This window comes from Epargyreus clarus, unplaced genomic scaffold (genome assembly GCF_041222505.1).
Source record: "Epargyreus clarus isolate Ecla_fem2 unplaced genomic scaffold, WU_Ecla_fem_2.2 ptg000015l, whole genome shotgun sequence".
Taxonomy (NCBI): domain Eukaryota; kingdom Metazoa; phylum Arthropoda; class Insecta; order Lepidoptera; family Hesperiidae; genus Epargyreus; species Epargyreus clarus.
Window position 1 is genome coordinate 15916399 of NW_027332223.1, and position 13971 is coordinate 15930369.

Consider the following 13971-nt stretch of genomic DNA (forward strand, 5'->3'; position numbering starts at 1 on the left):
TATGTTTTAGATAATTATTTATCAGTAAATATCAAGTATATACCAGTAATAGGTCCAGTCAATTGAGGGGGAGGAGGAGTTCTATGTGAAGGGAACAACTTATTGGAAATATTAGCAAGACATGTTAAAAAATATTGTTGCCTAAATATTATTTACTTTACACATTAAAATTGTTGCCAATGAACAATTCAGTGAATTGATAAGATAAAAATGATTTTATTGTGATAACTTAAAACTGCTATGTTTTTCATTTACACTGATTTTGTTTTTTCATTGTAACCATTAGTATGATGATTACCTCAATTATAACGATCGTAGAGATAACCTTCAGTGCTTGACATTGCAAGGTTAGTAGGTTTAATATTGTGGCTTCATATTTTACACTGGTATATTTTTGATTTGATTTTTCCAACTTATGTTCATGTACAAAAAAATATTCTCTTGCTATTATGGTGAAGGAAAATGTTTTTAAGGTGTATAAAGTCTACTAATCAATAAGTTAGTAGCGTGGTGGACTATGACCTAAACACCTCTAACTCTGAGAAGTTACCCATGCCCAGTCCAGTAATTGGTTGAGGAAGCTACAACACATTTGTATTTTAACTAAAGCATGCTCCAACGAGATTCTCGCAAGATTATCACGAGAATGCGAGGAAAACCCGTTTCGTATAGGGTCCACATTCTCGTTTCTCCTGTTTTTCTCGCGTTCTTGGGAGATGCTCGCGAGCATGTGTAGCGGGCTTTACAGTTACAAAAATGGACAAGCACTTCATGTGCCTACTGCAAAAAGATTACAATCATAAACATCTACCGCTAATTTACTTACAGATCCCATATTAATATGCAAATCAATATGAACAACATAAAATATCAATGTAAAAATTATAATAAATATAAAAAATAAATAAATATTCTTTTGTTGATTTCAGGGTCTTTCACTCTCAATGCCCTCTCTGGTAAGATCATGTTTCGCGATATTGTCTACATAAACTATGACTACACACTCCGCATACAAGATGGATACTTGATATTCAGGTGGTGGCGCTCCTATGTGCCAAAGGATGTATCAGAAGGTAAAGTATGTCAATAATATTGAATTTCCTATCTATAACTATTATAATAAAAAATAGACTAATAATGTATATTATACATTTCAAATAAATATCCTTTAGTTAACAGTGACTCACTTATTAATTGTGATATTACAGATTTATCACACTCGGACACTCGCCTCTCAATAATGTTAAATGGCTTCGAATTACATTTTTATAACAGATGTGATTTATACAGTGAACTTGAGAAGACATTTGGCTTAGAGCCTGTCATTAAACAACAGAATGAGGACGACTCGGCGGACCGCGACAAAGCTATGAACGATGCCAATGAGAAGAGAAGAAGAGCTCAAGATACTGTCAGATCTGAAGCTGCAATGGCAAGAACTTGGCGAGATCTCATTCCCGTTATAAAAATCGATGTTTGCACCAGTAGAGTGGTATTTGGCAATCGCCTAGTTCCCACTACATTGTCAATAAGCGTTGAAGAAGCGCATTTAGTGTACAGCACAAAACCTCCCGCGTCAAGCTTAGATCACCTAATGCACTTTGTTAAAGCTAAAGCAGAAAACTGTAAAGTCATGTTGGCTCCGAGTCCAAATTACACGTCAATGGTCGATGAGCCGCCTCGATATATGGGCGAGGGATTTGTTATCATGAGCTCGAACTACATCGAAGTTTATTTCTATATGGATGAACCAGGACTGGTACCGGAACAACCGGTACTTCTTCAACTGGCAAATGGTGATATTGTAGAGTCCGCACCCCCTATCTGGGGTGTCGATATCAAATGCGGCAAAGGTACTGATTTTAGCTATGGGCCGTGGGCAGATAGGCAGAGGGACCACCTATTCAAATTTTTCTTCCCACCGAATTACAAAAATTTAGAGGTCACTCCACAGCCAAAGCCAGGCGACAGAAGACAAATGCAATCATTCGACATTAGGTTGTCGACACTAAACGAAGCTACGATAGACATTCTTTTTACTAAAAACAAAGAAACCAACGCAGTCCATATAAATATCGGCGCCGGATCATATTTAGAAGTCACATTGCCATGGATTGTGCTACAAGATGGATATACAACGAAAATCACAGGGCAATTACTACATTTAGAAGCAACAACGAGTCTCCAGTACAGAAGTTTAGCTGAAAGTGAGACACTTGAATACACAGTTAAGTGTCACTACCCCTTAGTGTGGAATCATCATCAGAGTTGGCAGCTGTCACTGACAGGATGCAAAGCGACAGCACATTTTGTGTATACCCATATAGACTTTTTCCAAGATCTTACAAATGACTGGTCTAATAAATCACGCCCCGACATCTTACACTTTGTTCCTTACACCTGGAAGATATCAATTCTACTCAAGGAGTGTGAAGTGGTTACAGTTAGTAATCAGTACAATTGGATAGACTGCAGTTCTACCAATCAAGAAAATAATCATGTTGCCTTTTGTGGTGACTTACTGGATGTGTCATTTGATCTCCCCTTTATAGATTTCTTACCAGATGTCATTCCGTTAAAAATATGGGTGCAAGGCGAGGCCGTTGACATGAGCCTCTACTTGCCTGAAGTAAACACTTCAAGACTCCTTCTCCTATCCATCGATAAAAACATGAAACTGGTGCCTTGCAGGCTAAAAGCGTCAAAGTGGCGAAGGAAATGTGTCAAAAGTCAAGGATGGGTAGATTGCTGGTCGGTCCCGATCGTAGCTCTGAGCGTCCGGTATAACTATCATCCTATTCCTCCACTAGGACCTGAACCTCAAGCTGACATAACTACTCCAGAGAAGGAAGAAATACTTCTATCTCCAATGAGAATACCAAGAATGCGTAAACAGCCACAGATCAATTGGGCAATGGATGGAAATAATTTCGATCGCACCACACTGCCACCAGATAAAGTAAGCGTAGAACTCGAAGTAGGACCGTCCATACTTTTAGCTTATGGGACAATCATAACAAGCTTTATGAATTTGCTGGAAAATATATTTGGCGAGGATCAGTCGTTCACAGACATGCAAAAAGCTCCTAACATGGATACATATTACTGGTCTAGCGAGAATCCAACCAAGATGAATGACCGAAGCAGTGTTAATCAACACACAGATATATCCATGGACGACTCGAGCGATTCTGGCAAGGATCCGTTCGATCCTCGCCGCTGCAGACCGTTGGATGTCACCGTGTCTATAATTATACACGACATTCAGGCACATTTAGTGAAAAACTGCAGTGAAAATGAACCACCATGTCCTGTCGTATTGATTGAGAGATTTGGTTTTGAAATGGACAAAAGTTTCAGAGAGACAAAGCTCCAACTTCTCCTGAGTCCATCTATACTAATTTCGTCGAATAGCACTTCGCGGTCCAGCTCTAACGGAAATACTACTCCTAGTGCTCTGCAACAGGGCCATTTAATGCTGTCCTCATTTCAGTTACGAGGAAATGGGTTCTTTAGCGACACAAATCGATCAGTGGAAGAAGATACCGTAGAGTATGCTTGGATGATGGAACTCCAACTGGGTCAATTGACAGGGAGGATGACATTACCCCAGCTGTATCAAGTAATTTCGTCATTGGAAACATTTTTGCTGCTTATTTGTGACAGTGAAAACGAGTTGGTTCCTCCCAATAATACCAAACAGTGCCATCATGGCTTAAACAATGTCATGTGCCCGGAAACAGATGTTATATTGAAGTACCGTTGCCCATCGCCAAACGAAATCAAGTACCGCATGATACGCGTGGCAATTGATCTTATTGATATATATGTTGCCGATTCCAACACAACACTTCAGTCATGGATATCTCCAATTAGATTAAGCTTTTGCAATCTGCATGGATCTGGTTTCGGTACAGGTATCACGGGACTGTTACCAAATTTAAAGTTTGCTCTCTACACCCAAACAAACATGCAAACAAATACCCATCATCACTCAAACGGCAGCAATAGCAGTAGTCAAAACAAACAAACTGATAGCGAAAATTGGGTGGGTGTCGGTTCCGTATCTTTGGGACCGGTCTTGATAGAAGCGGCATCGTCACTACCCCAAAGTCCCAAAAATCTGCATCTGGTGCAACAGAAGTTTTTGAAACTTCACGACGATAAGTTCAAGAGACTGTGGTTTTTGTGGCCAAATGAAGGAAAAAACTCTCAGTGTGGTTGTACTGGAGGGTGCGCATTTTTCGGCTCCAACAGAAATGGTCCAAACTTCCTGAAGCCGAGCCCTTCCGATTTGCATGAAGGTATAAACATAGCAATGTTTAATGTAATTGAAACATCACCGGGTGAATATGGTTATGGACAAAGCTTATTACATCCGGGCAACCTCGTATTCCATACTCCGCCATACAACAGTCTTAATGTATGTTTGCAACCAACGAATGTGTCTACCCTGATACCATCCCCACTGCCGCAAAATCTTAATAAATCGCCACAAACTGCCGAAAGGCGGAGTTTAACGAGAAGGTTCTCGTACACAAGTGCAAGCAAAGGAAGTAACAACGTTCTTGTGTCGAGTACCAAAAGCGATGTTCCATACGCTCGATTAGTAGACTCTACCGTCCCGCTTGGAACATCAAAAATCGACAGTGACTCAAAACTTAATAAGACAATTTTGAATGTTCCTCAAATGGAAAGTAGCGTGTCTGATTCCAAACTTGCATTAAGTTGTGGAGCTAAAGATAACGCTAACGTAACAACGAAAAAGCCCATTACATCTGAAAATGACGCATTTGTTGTGCCGAAAGTTCCAGCCCGCACCGTAGCTGTGTCTGAGTCTCACTACTCTCTTAATTCTCAGGCGCCTCACGACGAAGCCCTCAACCAAGAAGTTCAGAGAACCATGTCCATCACAAGCGAGAATCACTCGGAAGCTTTCTTTTCAGCAGACGAGGATATGTTCCCCAGTCGATCGTCTAGCTTAAAGCATTCTTTTGGCAGCCGTCATAGTAATCCAAAAGAAAAAAGTTCCTTTGGTATAAACGATATAACTAATGAAAAATGGACTTCATCTATTCCTCGATCCGAGGCCGTCGACGGACCTGACACAATCAGCAATTTGAGCGCTGGCGTCCAGCCTGATTCGGAAAGTGGATCTGTATCGTCTACTTCGTTTATTTCGGCGATATCCTCTCAAGAAGACATGACTCTTGTCAACCTACATATGCAAACAAATAAACCTATTGTAGACTCCCCGTTACTTATGTCAAGTTACATCAACAATTTGCCTCAGTACAAGTGTGGCAATTGGACCACATGTTCTTTACCCACCGGAGGCGATGTATTTACGCTGCCTCTTTTCAAGAGGGCCGAGGATGGTTCCTTGGTTTATATTGGTCAAAAATATCTTCCCTTTTTCGATGCCCAAGGAAAAGTGCACATTTTAAAATTGATTCCAAAGAAGGATGGACATGGCAGTCAAAATCAACATGGGCCATTTACAAATTTGACACCACACTTCAATTCACAAATAAAGGCTCATCCATATTCTCAAGGCTGGTGGGATCTGCCGCAAAGCATGCAGGACAACCAAGAAAATACCACAGATAAAAGCACAACTTCAACAGCGACGACCACGAGTGATAGTAAAAGTGGTTTGTTTGTAAAACTGCGCGGAGAAGTCGATGTGATGCTAACACCATTAGTTTTGGAAAGTACTCAGAAGTTTGTTGAGTCCCTAACACCTGTCCTGGCAAACATTCATCCCATAACAGTAATCAACCATCTACGTCTGCTCTGCATTTCTTCAGTCAAGACCTCGAATGTTCTGAAACAGAAACAGTATGTGTTAAACTGGCTTCCACAAATGCAAGCTCGAAACGAATCTAGCATACTGTTAGAAAAGGACGATAAATGTAAACTTGCTACGATACCTCAATCAAATGTATACGAGGAGACAATTTGTGATCAACTTCAGGCGACATTGACAGTACCAAAAGTGAATATTATTTTTATTCAGTCATCTGTTGTTGAAGATATGATATCATTCTCGGCATTGGACAATATTCAGGACCTGACATGCGTGTCTCTTTTCGGAGTGTCTATAGAAAATGTGGTAGCTAAATATGTAAGTTCTAAAAAGACTTTAGAATCAGTGCAGCTGTATTATAGGCCTACAATGAGGGCTTTAGGAAGCAAAAAATCATTTGGGATCATGAAAGGGCCTCGGGCATTAATATCGGCCCAGTCTTCTGGGTCTGGACGAAAGCGAGGTCCAGAGAAAGGTGAACCAGTATACATAGAAGCCTCTCAACAACAGTGTGAAGACACAACCATCACACTGAATATTGGTAAGTTTGATTTATAAAAATGTACTACTACTGTTCAATATTATATTTTTTAATTAAAAGGAAACGTTAACACTTCTGTCTTTCTTTTTATTCAGGCAAAGTCCATGGACAACTTCGACGCATCAGGAACGAATCTTCGCAGCTGAAAGACGCGACGATCACGGGCATCCCTTGCCAACATTCTAAGGTCTCGTTCAAGTTCACTAGAGCAGATTCTTGCACAAAAGGATGCGAGTCAATGGTAAATAAAGATGTTAATGAAAGATTTTACAATGTATCAAATATTAGATAATAATATATATTTTAATTATATTTTTTACAGTGTTGTCAAAATGGAGCTGCAGAGAGCCAAAAAGAGAATTCCATTGGTTACATCATGTTTGAATGTGGATTAGAAGGAGTATCCATCAAAGTGTCCCAACATTCCCAGTCTCACAAACCCAATGAAGAGAAGAAGCCTGTCAGGACCGACAGCGAAAGCTGCAGGGAATCTGTGAAGTCTGCCGAAGAACTCAAACCGGAGAAGGAGAAAACCAAGAGCTATCGGACGTCTGGCATTGAAGACTTGTTCAGGAAGAGAGAGTCTAACTCGAAACCGAGCACTCCTAATTTAGGCACCTCCCAGCCTCCTCCGGTGCCGCCCCCTCCCGAACCTTCCACCCCAGGACCAGACGATCCTAACGATAGTACCACGACTATGGTTCCAGCGAAGGATAATGGCAACACGTCATCTTGTGCGATAGATTTGAAGGTGGTGTGGTTCAACTTCGCAGCGCCTCCCCGAACGCCGATCACCAAGAAGATTGACTATACGAGGTAATGTTTTTTTTTGTAAACTGATTCAGAAAGTAATAAATGACTTTTAATCTTTATATACGAGGTAATGTTTTTTTTTTGTAAACTGATTCAGAAAGTAATAAATGACTTTTAATCTTTAAATTATGTGTTTGTTTTTAGATTGGACTGGAACTTGTTGAGCACAGCGTCGCCTGCGATCAATGCGTGGATGAACCCGTGCAACAGGCTAGGTATCCGCGTAGTGGCGCTGTACCGCGCGCGCGCTCGCCGCCTCGCCGCCACCGCTGCCAGCCTCATGGCCTCTGCGCTCGATAGAGCTCCACATCATACATTACCTAAGGTAAGTTCTAATTTTCTTCAACATGTTCAAGATTCTGTTCCAACTGTTCGCGATTCAGAATCAATTTGTGTTGGTATGGTCAAAAAAATATACTGGCTCTTGAAATAACACTTCTTATTAAACTTGGTTTACATTAATAGTTTTGAGGGTTACTCAAGTATTCAGATCGTTGGAATCTTCGAGTACATCTATATATCATACTACATTAGATTAATGATGTAAAGCTGCTGCGTTATATTGCAAACTTACAAATATGAGATGAGTGTGTGGTGACTATTGTATGATGACAATATATGAGTGTGCATCGCAGAGTCGTTACGGGCGGCACACGCCGATGGCGAAGCAGCTGCGCGAGGAGCCGTCGCTGCAGCTGTGCGCGGTGCTGCTGCGGTACGCGCTGCAGGCCGACGCCGCCGCCGTGCAGGCCGACCTCGCCGAGCGGCACCTGCCCAGCCTCTCCACGCTGCGACAGGTAACCCATCACCATTGCTTTGGGATATAGCTTTAGGCCGCTATGGATCTACGCCTTTTAATTTTCTATATATGATACTCAAATCGTAGCAATAAAAAGTTAAAGAAAGGTTACAATTTTACGCAAACCACACTCTGTTGCAAATTCAAAGCATACAGTAAGTTTATTATCACATAATAAATTTTGTTATATTACACTTCAAAATATGTAAGATTATTGATGTATAATCAATTTTACTGTTGTGTTTCAAAATATAGTGTCCACAAAAAGACTTATTTCATACTCAAACGTTCACGTTACTTCTTGTAAATCTTTATTATAAATACTTAATCTGCAATAAAATTTAAACATGAATTTTGTTCATCAGGGTGTGATAGTGCTAAGCCGTCAATGGAAGAACATCCTGTACACGCCGCTGCTGCTGGAGCACAACTACAAAAGCAAAGTCATGAAGCCTCTCAACGTCACCTTTGCGCTGCCCGATCTACTCGAGGTTTGCCATTTCATCTTCTCTTTTATTAAATGGAACTCAAATATATGAAACTCCAAATATAATAGATGGTTAGGCAATCCTATAAAATTGTAATAACGATTGCTTTCTTTTCATATCTGCTATAGGATTCAGTCGAAGGCTGGCAGGAATACCAATTGGACAATGAAGTATTGGATGAAAATTGTCTATTATTGAATATGGAAACAGATAAATTGTCTATTCCAGGTACGTAAATAATTTAATAGCTATTATTGTAAGAAGATTTACTCTAGATATTTTCACGCAAGTCTGCTTTTAAAATGTAACGGCTGGACTGCAGACATACTTTGATTCACTCTCAGCCTGATAAGTTGATTGGTTGGTTGGTATGTCTTGCGTAAAGACTGCAAAATGTATGGTTAAGTCCTAAACATAATTAGCAGCAAATATCCTTATGAATTTCATTCTGTATAGTAAATATTATTTATTTCCCGTTACGTGGTCTCAACAAGATTGTTATAACTTGCAATTGATTAGTTTTTAAGTATTAGTGTGGTTATAAATTGTTCATTTTATGTAATGTTGTTGTCTTATGTTTATAATGATCGTTTGTCGTTATGTGGTGATGATTTTTTTATATTATGTAAATAAGATTTGCTGACTATATTTAACTAATCATGATTTGTTGATATTTTTAAAACAAAATGAACCATTGACAAAAGTTTTTCTAATTCGTTTTAGTATAAACATATTAAAATGGTATCGAAGTACTTTTGGTTGAGTAGTCCACCGTTAAGAGTCAATTTTTGTAATCTATCACATAGTTTCGTTAGGAATCGCTCGACTTTATTTATTGTTAATATTAACTTTACGATGATATACATATCATAGTAAAGAAGAACTATTGTTGTTGTTATATGTTGTTAGCCTTAATGGAATAGTCAAGCTAATAGGTTTTTTTTACATTTTTTATGGCTATACCTTTGTACGACCGTTTAGTCTCTGCTACTAATGACAAATAACACCCTTGAACAAATGTTAATTGTTTTATGAAATTGTATTTGGAAAAGAAAGTTTCGACACTAAGGCCTTATTTTAAAAAATAAAATGAGACTACTCGAAATACGCTAAATTTTCCTTTGGAGGGTAATAATACATAACTGAATGTATGCGTTACGTGCAGCGGGCGCGCCGGCCGCCAGCCCGCGCCCGCACTCCTTCCCCTCCACGCCGCCCTCCGGTTCGTACGCCTCCGTACTATGCCGCGCAGGGACTTGTGTCTTTAATGCCGCCATGCCATACATCGATGATTGCGTGATTGCGTGATCGATGATGATGATATAGACCAAATATTGATTAAGCTGGAATTCCTACTTGGCATCTATTTCGTCTTGCTGACAAACTATGCAATAAATCATGTTGTAAGTAGAAATAGGGGTGACACGTACACACGTACGTAAACTGATCTTAACGGCATAAAAGTTATGCCGATAGTTGATAATATTTTTATACCTTGCTGATTACATTTGCATAAATAAAGACACAAGTTCCTACAGCGAGAGCACGCAAGGTGCAAGACTGCACTCGAATGTGTAACTGGCTGATTGTGTGTAATGTTTGTGTGCTAAAGTTATTTGTTGTTTGACGCTAATAAGTTGAATTTGAATCTTGGTTGTTGTTGCCACATGAGTTATGCCAACTTTTTGCACATTGTAACAAATGAACTCGATGGATCTTTTTCACAATTATCTGCATTTACGATTTCATTCTCACTTCATAATTAAATAACTTTATGGTCACTACTAGAAATTCCGCCTCTCATTTTATGCAACCATTTGCACCTGAAATCATTGCGTGAATAGTTACTGTCATCAATCATCAATATTTCCTATTAAAAATCCGTTAGTAGTATTATAATAAATTGTCCTAGGTACTTTAAATTCTTAGTAAGCTTTTATGCACCGATAAAAATGTTAGCTCGCTGCTTTATATTCTATACATATTTATTTAGCAATTAAAAGTATTATACTTATATACGCTTGAATTAAAATTAGATGAGCAGCAGCAGCTTTAGCAGTTTTCATTAGTCATTTAATGTAGCAAATTAAATTTGAAACTAACGCACATACTGATTTTAATTTTACTAGAATTGTGGAATTATTAATAAATCCAAAGTACACGACAATAATATTTTTAACAACAATTACGCACTCGCACGTTCGTCCAACGCACTATTCGCACGAACGTTCACGTTTCATCACATAAATAAACATAGCTTTAGAAAAACATATTTGTTGTACCATAAAGATTTCCAACCATATATATAATAATGTGTATAATGATTTCCATGTTTATCATATTGTTTGATTCACCAGTAGTTAGTTTATGAAATATATAACCTAGTTCATAGTAAGCTAACCGAGCGAGTGGTAATGTGTGGGGCAGTGCGCGGCGCGCAGAGCAGCCGCGCCAGCCTCGTGTTCCCGTCGCTGCCCTTCTCCACCAGGAAGACCTTCCAGGACGACGCCATCGCCAGTGAGTTAATCTTCATGACAATGCACCTAATCGCACTCATATGGTTTTACTTGCACAATTTTACTTATTGCGTCCTTTCTATCAATGCATACCAGGCCAAATTGACACCTCTGGGGTCTAAGCCTTTTCCATTCTGAGATGAGATCTCTGATCAACGAGTGTCCGTCTGTGAGACAACTAAACATGACATATGAAATATTCTACTAACAGAAGTCGTAATACTTAGGCTTTTCAGCTATTTGATTGCGCCAAATACATACATTTATCACCAAATGTGTAGAAGTGATTTATCATAACGTATCAAGTGATTTATTCATTAAAATGTGTTTTCGAATAGATTATGGCACCTTGAAAGAAGATTTACCAACTGTGGGCTCGAATCCGTCACTATACTCGCAGGGGAGTGCCGACAATATTCCCAGCGAGCGCGCAAGGGAAGATCTTTACCAGTGGATGGCCAAACAGGAACCTATTAAAGTGGTGAGTAAGAGATAAGCATATTTTGTATATGTGGTGTCATAATAATATGACCTTCTGTCATTTTAAGTGTAGCTAGCTGTGCCCCGCGGTTTCACTCGCGATAAAAAGAAACAGGGGCACAGCTAGTTCTAAAATATAAGCAGCCTAAGTTACTCCTTATTACATCAGCTACCTGCCAGTAAAAGTCCCGTCAAAATCGGTCCAGCCAATTCAGAGATTAACAAATAGACAGACAGACCGACAAAAATTGTAAAAAATGTTATTTTGATCTATGTACGGTATGTATATTCATATGCCTGTAGTAAAAAGCGGTTATCAATATTAAAACAAACACTCCAATTTTATTTATATGTATAGATTATTATTCCACTACGGCCAATTTAGCGTCTTGTTATGTTCGTGTGACCTTTTTGTTTAGGAGCCAAAGAGCAAGAAGCCGATAATCCCAGCGTCGAAGATGAACCCGCGCGCGATGGCGGCGGCGCTGCCGGCGTGCAGCCTGTACCCGCTGCAGGGCTCGCTCATGCTGCTGGACGCGCACCTCGTGTTCCAGCCGCTGCTGGCCGCGCTCGGCGTCTCGCCGCACCAGGTGCCGCACAGTGAGTACCACCAGTGCCCCCAGTGTCGCTCCTGACCTTTTTTATTGTTTAATCATAGATAAGTATAGATATCTCACGGCCTTGTTGTTGAAGGAAGCCATTAAATGGCTTCAACGGCTCACAATTCTGTCAGCCATTTAATGGCTGTCATGGTGTAATTTACGCGGAACAATGCCGACATGCGCAGTTAAGACACGAAAGTGAAGAAAAAGTGCATAGAAATATCGTTGCATTCCTAAATGATCTAAAAACTACAGATTTTTATATATTTTTTTCGACATGAAAATAGATGACAGTGACAATTTCAATTGTCAAAACTGGTTACATTTTCTTGTTAGGAGTGAGCAATCTTTACTAATCTATGGTTTAACCTAACGATGAGGCACGTGCTACCTGATGAAAAGTAGTTAACGCCGCCTATGGACATGTCAAAGGAGTCGCTAATGCATCCCCGATTTTGTATGAGAGCTCTTGCAATTTTTTTGAAGAGCCCCATGTCATAGCGCTCCGGGAATATCTCAGGAGGAAGCTCCTGTTGATCTATACACTAGGAATGGATGAGCCAATGCTTTAACAGAAATCGAATCATTAAGAGCTCTACCAGCAGACTCATCAGATTTTAATTCAGTATACATATTTCAGGCGAGTCGAAGAAGGCGGCGGGCGGCAGTTCCGGCGGCGAAGGCGGAGCGCCCGCGCTGGAATCGTTGGGCTCCAAGTTGTCGTTGCTGGCCTGGGTGGATCAATTCCGCATTGATATCGTGGTCAGCGAGCTACAGGGACGCGACCGCCGCCACCACCATCATAAGGGGAAAGGTGCAATAACCCAAAATACTATAAATTGTTTAGTATAATTATTATATTTGTACCTTAGAGTCATTTTTTTTTAACAGTCAAAAAACACTCGTAATTTTGTATTTTTCTATCTAAGATATTTGATATCCTAAATATTACCACACGTTATAGAATTCATTGTGATATAGTTAGTGTTGTAAATGTGATTTTTCAACAATACCCTAACTTAACGAATGACGAACCATTATGTCATTATGACGTAAGACCGAGCACTGGAGGGGCGGCTAGTTTTACAAGCAACTGATGCGCACGCGCTCCATGCGCACGGTTGAACATTGTCCAGTGATTAAGTGTGAGCTCATTGTGTTTCTTTTGATGTAACGATTTATTTCCTCGACCATATACCCATAAACCGCATATACATTTGTGATAGATAAAAAATCGGAAGTATGTATTGCTACCGAATACATTTTACAATGCATCAATACAATAAATCATCAATACAATAAAATTATACTACAAAATCATCATCAATACAATAAAATTATACTACAAAACACATTGTTATTTCTTTGCACATAAATTTTAAGTGATGGGGACTTTACTCAAAACTTCTATTCTTTGTAACAGGGAATCCGCCTCACACCGACATCCAGTCGGAGACGCCCGCGTTCTTATGCGAGAAGGTGTCCATCGACGTGGACTTGAAAAAGGTTGCCGATATGGCGGTGGAGGATCTCATCCAGAGACAGAACGTGCTCTACATATCCCGGGGACAACTCAAGAAACACATCTCGACTATGCTCAACTTTAATATCAGTATTCGATTTATATCGCAACAAGTAAGTTCGTTTTACATAGTGACATAATTTTGCCGTTTTGGTTAAGTTTTAATTAAAATTGGTATTTATAGGTGAACATGCCCCTGCTCCGGCTGCTACATCAAATCAGCAACATGTACCAGAATGTAAAAGATACGCAAAGTGAACTGCGAACGCAGACCAACATTTCGCGTCGCAATAAACATGCATCAGGTATGACCACTTCATTTCCGATGTGCGATTTTCCTATTCGGAATAATCAAATAAGAATTACATGTTAAGTTTTTTAGTTTTGTAAACGTTGTAAAT

General features: G+C 39.6%; 1 protein-coding gene across 2 annotated transcripts in view; it reads left to right on the top strand.

Moving 5' to 3' along the window:
- tweek (transmembrane protein KIAA1109 homolog tweek) overlaps window positions 1-13971 on the top strand; it is a 42297-nt gene that overhangs the window by 1343 nt on the left and 26983 nt on the right. Inside the window, exons 3-17 of one of the 2 annotated variants that reach the window (XM_073081081.1) lie at window positions 930-1073; window positions 1209-6350; window positions 6446-6591; window positions 6673-7166; window positions 7308-7488; window positions 7799-7960; window positions 8328-8453; window positions 8579-8678; window positions 9616-9672; window positions 10836-10967; window positions 11305-11447; window positions 11866-12046; window positions 12689-12862; window positions 13472-13683; window positions 13755-13875. In XM_073081081.1, coding sequence (XP_072937182.1) covers window positions 930-1073; window positions 1209-6350; window positions 6446-6591; window positions 6673-7166; window positions 7308-7488; window positions 7799-7960; window positions 8328-8453; window positions 8579-8678; window positions 9616-9672; window positions 10836-10967; window positions 11305-11447; window positions 11866-12046; window positions 12689-12862; window positions 13472-13683; window positions 13755-13875 — 7515 coding nt within the window. The remainder of the gene's footprint in view (window positions 1-929; window positions 1074-1208; window positions 6351-6445; window positions 6592-6672; window positions 7167-7307; window positions 7489-7798; window positions 7961-8327; window positions 8454-8578; window positions 8679-9615; window positions 9673-10835; window positions 10968-11304; window positions 11448-11865; window positions 12047-12688; window positions 12863-13471; window positions 13684-13754; window positions 13876-13971) is intronic. The other variant, XM_073081082.1, reaches the window with a different exon arrangement.